The following is a 9,543-nucleotide window of genomic DNA, read 5'->3' as shown; positions in this document are numbered from 1 at the left end:
AGTATCGGTATATGAAGGAGAAAAGTATAAGTGAAGTGAATGTAACTTGAAGTTTATACCTGAATTACTCTTCTATTTAAAGCCGGGAGTTTGGGCGGGAAAACCTGTTATTGAAATGTTGACGGAAGATGTTAACTCCGTAAGCGGTTATTTCCTTTTACGTTAATCTTCTTGATCTGACGTGAGAGCACACGAATCGCTATTTAGATCAACAGCTGGGGAATTGCCACGTGGAAAGTGGGCAAGTGGAGGTTTTCTCCTCAATTTCATGTCATCATCGTGATTTCAAGGGAGCCTGGGATGATGACGCGTGGCCCAGACGGTTATAACCGTCTGGTAGTGCACGATTGAGTCTTCTAGAAGATTACAGCTGTAATCCAGTGTGACTCCTTATCTTGTGCTATCAGTGCAGTTAATAATATTTAAGTCTGGGTATTATTTAAGCGGAAGTGTTAAACTCGGATTTTTATCTCTGTTTGTTATGGAGAAAGGGGCAAGATTCATTAACTTCCTTTTGGCATACGGGTGTTATCTGCTGTCTTTCTCTTAAGCTCTCTTTGTTGGACCAGTGTGCGGCCGCGCAAGGTTTAAAGAGGGTTAAAAGGCGAGGTTGTGGTATGGTCCCAAGTACTTAATACGAGGTTTTTTGGACCTTACCCTTTCAAAACTCAACTATTTTAAATCCGTATTTCCTAATGGTTATATTAGTTACTAATAGACGGTTGCTTCAAATTATAAATGGTCGCTACACTAAATTCTTTATTTTGTAGAAAGGACCAAAATTGTGACTTCGCTTTAGGACTTGAAATATAAGCTACAACTTATTTAAATATATGTAGCATGTGTTTAAATTTAAATTTTGATAACTTAAAACTAAATGTCTTATATAGTTAATATAAATTGATATGTCATTAACGACCTTTATAAAAGAAATAATATCCAGTAAAAAGTAAAAGGTCTTTGGAAAAGTAAAAAGGATTTTGAGTAATTTAGTTAATTTATGATTTGACATATCATAGGTTTTGTGAAAAATTGAGGAGTGGTAATAAGTCCGAGGGACATATTTTGAGTTTTTGACCACTATCAAATCTATTTGTCCAATCTTCCTACGGTGGCTACACCTTTCTATCCAGTTATAGCATCCCAACATAAATAAATAAATAAATCATATATTTATTTTTCTTGTTCTATATAAAATTTATTTTTCTTCTTCTTATATAAAATATCTAATCTTATATACTAAAATACTATATATATATAAAGTTTCATCACTCCAAACACCCATTAAAAGTATAGTTTTACGATTCATGTTAAACATGTATAACTTATCCTTATATACGAAATGCTTCACCGTAACACAACTAGTCTAATCTAGCAATATGTTGGTAATTGATGTAAAATCTCACATGTCTATGCTTTTAACATTCGTGATTTGATAGAGTTGCACAACAATCTTCCAATGTCCAAAGTCAAGAAGAAAGCGGTGAATGCAGTTGTTCTCAATCATGCTAGTGCACTTGGAAATGACGCAACTCTTCAATCAGATAAACAGGTCTCCCTCTTAGCTCTTCAAAGACATAAAATCTCTTAGCTTTTTATGGGTCAAGAATATATCCAAACAGAAAAAGTTAGATTGGTCGAGATGGTGCTCCTCTGACTTTGGCTAGCTGGTCATTCTCTGGTTGGGTGTTTTTAGTTTATTTTGACTTTTGTATTATGGGTCCTAGCTTCTTGCTAGCTCATCTTTCATTTTATTTAAAACATCTTTTTTTTTTAAATTTAATAAGATCAATTAAACATTTTGTGCTAAGAATGTATAATAAAAATACAAGATAAAATGAAAATTCAATTAAAAACATAAATGTTGTAAGGAATAACATTAAATTTTCTAACATATTAAAATATAGTTGAAATACTTATATTTAAAAACTTTAGAATTGTAAAACTTTAGAATTAAAACATAAATGTTGTAACAATAATATAATATTATAATGGAACTTGCGTGACATAAGAAATGTGGTTTTGATAACAACATCTCCATACAAAGAAAAGGTAGGTAACTATTTTACAGACTTACGGACATTACAAGTTTAAAAATATCTCATTTAAGTCTCTTACCAAACTGTAACATCAGTACTAATTTTATATTATTCTTTATTTTTCTAGTGTCTATAATCCACCGAATCATTCAAATTAAAGCAAAGAGTCATTTTGGCCGGTTTGAAATTTATATGGTTAATTACCATTTTATGTTTCATTCGGTTCATGTATGCTTTGCAGCTTAAAACCGATTATTCATATTTAGAGTAAAGATCTCACACAAAATATCTTATCATACAAAACGTACAAATGACATGGAAAGTAAAAAAACGCGGTGATATTTTCGTAATTATTTTACTCGTAATTACCCTACAAAGATCAAAATTATCCTACAAGATCAAAATTACTCTACAAGATCATTTGTAGAGTGATTATGATACTCTATAAAATTACCCTATAAAATCAAAATTACCCTACAAGATCATTCTATAAAATTACCTTACAAGATCAAAATTACCCTACAAATTCATTTGTATAGTAATTTTGATAATTACCATACGAGTAACCCTACAAATTCATTTGTATAGTAATTTTGATAATTACCATACGAGTAAAATAATTACGAAAATATCACCGCGTTTTTTTTTCTTTTCTACTTCATCCGTACGTTTTGTACGATAAGATACTTTGTAGTTGATCTTTTTTCTTCGTATTTATTGTATATTTATTCTTCGTTGTTAGAAATGCAATCATACATGTGTATAATATACTTATATACATTAACCAATTTTATCATTTCAAAGATTATCAAAGTGTTCAAACCTCAAACCCATGCATAATGTCAAATCGAACCTTTTGACCATTCGTATCATCCCAACAACCCGACTGGTTTGGTTTGCCGTTTTTTAAAGCCGTAGTTCACGATTGGACACAAAGTTTTTGTCAAAATAGTATGGACCGGGTTATATTCATAAATTTGGACAAGCAATATGTTGTAAATAGCTTTCTAAGATGATAAGTCGTAAATCTAAACAAGCCACGTGTTAGTCAAACACAACTTACTAAAAGTATATAAAAGAAGGGATATTAGATTTACATAATCTTAACTTTCATCAATTTTTGGTTTGTACAACATCACTCTCAAACTAATTTTCTCCTGCACTCCCAAACTAACTGAACCCTAATCCAGTTAGTTTTTTTTGCTGTTGTGGCACTTGTGTGGTGACGTTGCATCTGACTTGTTTTTTTTTTTTTTTTTTTTGATGACGTGACAACTGATGTGGCACTGGGTTGGTAACGTGGCATCTGACGTCAACAAAATGGGTTAGTTTGGGAGTGATATATCGGAAAATAAGTTGAAAGTTAGGAGTGATGTTATACAAATCGAAAGTTGAGAGTGCTATCGGCCAATTGGTGAAAGTTCGAGTTATTTAAATCCAATATTCCATAAAAGAAACAAAAAATATTGACATATTCTTGATACTGCTTTATTAACAACATAAATTGTATTTTACGTCCTTTAAGTTTAAACCAATTTGCGGGTGTTGTCCTTTAACTAATAAGATTACACTTGATGTCGTTTATGTTACTATTTTTCATCAGGCGGTGTTCTTTTGCCCTAACTCAGTTAATTTTTTACGTTGACTTTTAACACGTGTCACTTACATGAGAACGTGTTGGTCATTTTCACTTAATTATAACTAAAACAAAATAAAATAAAAATAATACATAGTAACAACAAAATAAGTGAAAATGACCAGTGCGCCCTTATATGAGTGGCATGTGTTATTAGTTAACAGAAAAAATTTACTGGATTAGGGTAAAAGGACACTACCCAATAAGAAACGATAACATAAAGAACATCCGGTATAATTTCGTTAGTTAAAGAAGAACGCCTGCAATTTGGCTCAAACTTAAACGACGTAAAATGCAATTTACTATGTAGTAAATAACTTGTCCCAATTGATTTCTCTAGGAAATATTACACTGACATAAGAGTAAACATATATCAATCCACATTATCAAGAAAATGTTGCAATCTCTTCCTCTACGAAAACAAGTGAAGGTGATGTGTCATGGGTGTGCTTCCTCTACTTGTACTTTCAGCTCTTACAATAGTACGGCGGGATCATGGTGGCATTGTAGTGATAGTAAGCAGCAACAGGCGACGATGAATTACCGAATCCTGATGATGCTGCAGTAGCTCCACCCCATACCGCCCAACACGGAGGAGCGTTTGGTGTTCCCTGATCATTAAAAGATAAACAAAAAAAATAACCTTATAAGATGTCATTTACTAGTTATGTGATTTAACGGGTTGTGTTGACTAGTCAACCTAACCCAACCCGTTCCATTTTGACCCATGCATAAATTACATGTTTTAACATGTTACCTAACTCAGCCCGGTTCATTTTGACCCATATTTTGTCAAGATATTTTTAATAATTTGATTAATAATTAATTAGCGCGCGTCGAATATTACCATAGATCTTGCAGCCTGAGAAGACATGTCTCCTAAGATGTCATTTACTTGAATACCTCCTGTTAAAGATGGGGGAGCAATACCCAAGTTCAAATCCATAGATTGGATGTTTTCTGTAGATATAATATGCAAATCATGATTAGCAAAATAAACCAAACTTAACGAGTGATAAACAAAAAATGTTACATAAATCTCTACGGTTTTACCACTTCTTAGCTCGGCTTCATATGAGTTGGGATCAAAGTTGGTGATCGCTTCTCTCCCGTTGCATTTTATTGCTGCCTTGTCATATGCCCTAACGAATTTGTAGAATCACATCATTGTAACGAATAATTTTTTATGTGTTATCTAGTGTATCCGGATTTTGTTTTTATATGTAACACAAAGGTTGGCCTTGATTGAGCACACATATTCGAAGAGTGAGCTTGGTAAAAAAAAAAAAATTATTGGGTCCGTCACAGCCCACAGGCAGGAAACACAACGTCCTATCAACTTGCTACGAATGTTGCATGCAACCTAATGATTTTAAACAAATTATGCAAGTTACATGCAATTTCTTCCCGAATCATGCAAGTGCGTTGCATATATCGATAGCAAAATGTGAAAGTACATCGTGTTTCCACATTTTGTCAAATGAAGTAATTAACTAGTTATCGAGTTAGTTAGGGAAAACGCGCACCTTGCAGCTTCAATTTCACTGTCAAACAAGCCAAGATAGATGTACCTATTATAACATGTATGATAAACTTGAGTCCATATTTGTTGATGCCTACATATGATGCTAGTTATATAATTCATGGGAACTCACTTCTTTCCTAGAAATTGCCCCATTCGGGCCTCCCATCGACCACATTTGTGCAAAGTAACCCCTCGATATTTAGAGCTTCCTCTAGAGAATCCTGTGCTTTGACGTCGAAGAAGATGCACAAACTCTTCTTTCGTCAAGTTTTTCATCTGCAAACATATTAATTAGCTAGTATCATAATGATCCACTCCAACCCTTTTTTGTGTCTCATGCGCATCGTAGGGTTGTATTCAATGTTGCAGAAATCGGCCTAGGCGGCTGATTAATCGGCGCCTAGGCGCTAGTCGATGGTTTACTGCCTAAATTTAAGCTAGTCGGTCAAAAAATCGGTTATGGTCAAAATCGGTCAAAGTCGGTAAAAGTCGGCCAAAATCGGTAAAAATCGGACTAATCGGGCCCATGTTTTTTGACCCAAAGAACCCAATTTTTGAAACCTGACCCATAGTTTAAAGCCCAAATTTTAGTTATAAACCTATTTTAACATCTAAGTTTAGGTATTTTAACATTTAACCCCCTCTATCTTTCACTAGTTTACATATGGTTCCTAAACTTTTAAATTTATTAATAAAAAGTATAAAGTTATCTCCTAAACTTGTAAATTTATTAATAAAAAGTATAAAGTTATCTATATATATAAAAATTTGTAAAATTATACTTAAAAAGTCCAATCCGATTAATCTCGATTAATCCCTATTAATCCCGATTAATCCCTAGGCGGTACCTCACCGCCCGACTAGCGCCTAGCGCCTTCTACAACATTGGTTGTATTAAATAACATAGCACAAGAATGTAGTAGTAAGACTTAAAAAACAAGACAACATGTCTTTTGTGCTTACTTAATGCCTAGGATGTCACACAAACCTGATCAAATTCTTCCTCATAATCACTAATATTAAAGTTAATATCAGCGTCAAGTCCTCGAAATTTTATAGCACCGCGATCATATGCCCTGAAGATAATGTCACATTGGTAGGTTTAGTAATGTATCAAATGATCAAAATAATTGTGATATTATGAAACAAGAATATAAAGAAAATGACCTAGCAGCAGCATGTGCAGTATCAAATCCACCTATAAAATCCAATACACAGAGAATTCAAACAAAAATAACACGTCAGATTCTATGTAAGAAAGAACATATTCTCATAAGGTTAATTGAACCCTAACCCGCCACGCTAAACCGACTCATGCCTAGATGATTGTCCAACCAGACCGATATGCAAAGCACAAGTAGGGGTGCTCGCGATCCGGTTAGATCAATCTTCATGTATAATTTTACTCGAATTGTTAACTATGGTTTTAGGAAACGACAAACGAAACTTGTTGGGTTGACACTTTGAACCGATTTTTTTAATTCAAAATAGTTAGTAATTTGCCATGCTATCCTTATGTAATTTGCCCTGATGATTGAATATTTAAACATGTTTTCTGGAAAAAAAAATATACATTTAATCTCAACTTAGAGAATGAAATTCAAAAAAAAAAAAATATTTAGTTTACATTATAATTAATTTAGAAATGATAATATTGATTCATGAATATGATACATACATATTACTTAATTAATATTCCAGAAAATTCAAAATAATAAATATAAAATTTAATGCTAGGTTAGTATACCAACTCCAGATTCAAGTTCCAACCTGTTAAACCGTCAAAACCGAACCGTATAAAATCAAACCATGATGAACGCTAGGTTAATATACCAACACTAGATTCAAGTTTCAACCTGTTAAACCTTCAAAACCGAACCGTATAAAAGGACATCAAGCTTATATATTATTGCTTACCTAGATACACTTGTTTCCCACAATCCCTACAAACAAATCATTAAAAGTATAACATAAGTAATAAACACAACAACCTTAGAAATTAAACATGAATATATTTAATTATTTATCATTACACAAACTAACCAAATATGTGATTCCCATCTTCCAGTTCTTCGATAAAACGTCACACCGCGATACTGCGAGCTTCTAGACCGCGGTCCCCTCCTACTCCTCTTCACCTGCTGTATATGCTGTTGTTGTTGTTGCTGCTGGTGGAGATTTTGCCTTAGCACGAATACTCGATCTTCGCGACCTTTATCCACCCAACGGTGCGGAATAAAGCCCCCATCCGCAACAAAAACTTGCTTCATTGCAACACTACTAGACCCTTTCTCTTGAAAATTTTCCGGGTCATTCCTTTTTAGTATATCGAACCGATACGCAACATTCGGGCAGTAGTACGAGTGTTCATCGTCGCGGGTGTTACTCGACGCCTCAACGTTCCCGGTACAAGAGTTTGAAGTGATGGAATCAGACAGTAACCCAATACTTAGATTAAGATCTAACATCACGTTAGTTTTTTCTGCATATGAATATTGTGACATTAAAAGAAAGTAATATAAAAAATACAAAATATGAATATTATTATTGATCATACTGAAAATTAAAGTGGCCGGAAAGTATGTTGTTTGGTTCTGATGTTTTTGAGAGGGTTGCAACTTACAACGTTTGTTCTACAGTGAACAACGCATGTTGGTTGTTGCAGATTTAAGGATAGCTATTTAACCGTTGGTAAAACTTTTGGAGTTTATGACCGGTGTGTTTTTTTATATTTATATTTATATTTACCATACATGAGTTATTGAGTTATGAAATGATGTGAGAAAACAGGTTTTAAAAGTATTTAGTTATAATAGAATTGTTAGACCAACTTTATTCAGAGTGCGATGTGATACATATGATGTCGTGACTCGTGAGACACTTATAAACACGTTTTGAAATTTCCACACATTCTTTGAAACTAATTGGTTTTTTTTTCCATCATTTTTTTTATATTTGTTTAAATAATCAATTTCTTTTACTAGATGAAATAAGATGTAAAAATTTAATAGCTACATGTCATGGGGTCATGCATCGTAATGTTATGACCCCGAGATCTATGGACGTAGTTTTTAAAAGGCTTAGTTTTGCTATTCAAAAAGGGGTAGCGGCGCAGCTTGTTGCCCGTTTACCAACTATCTCGATGTAAATTATTAGAAGTAAAAAATCACAGTTTTAGTTCATGGGGTTTGGTTGAGAAAAAAGAGATGTCACGTTGGTGACACGTAGGCGTATTTTTTTCTTACAAAGAAATGCCCAAAAAGGTGTAACCAGAAGGGTTTGGTTGATGGTTATATAATCATTATTTAATCATTTATATTACGCAACTTGTTGCTCGCTTACCTGCGATATTGATGTAACTCGGCCAGTGTTTTCGTAATTGCATATTGAATTGAAAAAAAATCCCATTTCATAAAAAAAAAATATGTTAGTTTGTATTTTAAATACACTTAAAATTTATAAGAAATAAAGTTTCATTAAATTTAAGATAAAAAAACACCTAGAAAACCCCCATTACCATAATATAAATTTGCAACAAATTCTTGCATTGTGTGTTGTACCCCATGCTTGGGGGGTTTTTCAAAAAAAAATGTGATTTTTCATTTTCAACCCAAAAGTGTTAATATTTGTATTTTAACACTTATAATTTGTTTAGTTTTAACCCAAAACTTTTTATCTTTTGTAATTTAACCCAAAACTTTTTTATTTACAACTTTGGTCCCCAAACTTTTTATCTTTTGCAAGTTTTTTCGTTTTACGTTTCTTTCTAAATTTTACGAGCTAATACGTCCCAACGTGCGTGTGTGGTTCAACGTTTTTCGTCTATTTTTTCACATTTGACAGGTATGTCGCAATGTGTCTACTTACCCCTTTGGCAAGTTCGCTACAACGGGCGGATCCTACATTGACTTAGTTATTCTTTTCTACGTTATTTTGCGAGTTAACACGGCGCAACGTGCGCGCGTGGTTCAACGTTTTTGCGTCTATTTTTTCCATGTAACAAGTTCGTCGCAACGCGTGCGTCCTAAATCGACATAGTTATTTTTTTCATGTTATATGTTTCGTTCTTATATTTCCGCATTAACACGCCGCAACTTCAGTGTTGGTGGTCGCTACCAGCGGTGTGCCATTGATGTTATTTGGCATAGTTTTGGGCCCCCGCCGCAACGCGGGGGTGCTTAATTCTAGTTAACAATATAAACCAAATTACTTTTATAATAATTAGTGTTTTTTCATTTTATTTAAACATTATAAAATTATCTAAATTTAAAGAAGAGTAAATTGCAAGTTTTTTCCTTTATCTTTTTACCAAATTTCAGGCGATGTTATTTTTCTTTAAAACT

The 9,543-nt window shown here is 33.3% G+C and overlaps 1 protein-coding gene across 2 annotated transcripts; it reads right to left on the bottom strand.

The window, feature by feature from the left end:
- Positions 1–3,982: 3,982 nt before the first annotated feature.
- On the bottom strand, positions 3,983–7,892 carry LOC110940503 (APETALA2-like protein 1). Of its 2 annotated transcripts, XM_022182037.2 has the most exons (10): positions 7,758–7,892; positions 7,244–7,682; positions 7,118–7,143; positions 6,368–6,398; positions 6,189–6,276; positions 5,331–5,476; positions 5,202–5,246; positions 4,729–4,817; positions 4,523–4,635; positions 3,983–4,286 (listed from the first exon to the last, which is right to left on the bottom strand). In XM_022182037.2, exons 2-10 carry the CDS (start codon positions 7,666–7,668, stop codon positions 4,143–4,145), a joined length of 1,107 nt encoding a protein of 368 aa, XP_022037729.1. In that variant the 5' UTR covers positions 7,669–7,682; positions 7,758–7,892; the 3' UTR covers positions 3,983–4,142. The 2 variants fall into 2 exon arrangements, with proteins under 2 accessions (XP_022037729.1, XP_022037736.1); XM_022182044.2 differs by lacking the exon at positions 5,202–5,246.
- Between the last annotated feature and the right edge of the window lie 1,651 nt (positions 7,893–9,543).

The sequence above is a fragment of the Helianthus annuus genome, chromosome 1 (genome assembly GCF_002127325.2).
Source record: "Helianthus annuus cultivar XRQ/B chromosome 1, HanXRQr2.0-SUNRISE, whole genome shotgun sequence".
NCBI classification, from domain to species: domain Eukaryota; kingdom Viridiplantae; phylum Streptophyta; class Magnoliopsida; order Asterales; family Asteraceae; genus Helianthus; species Helianthus annuus.
This window is presented reverse-complemented; position numbering and strand designations above follow the sequence as displayed.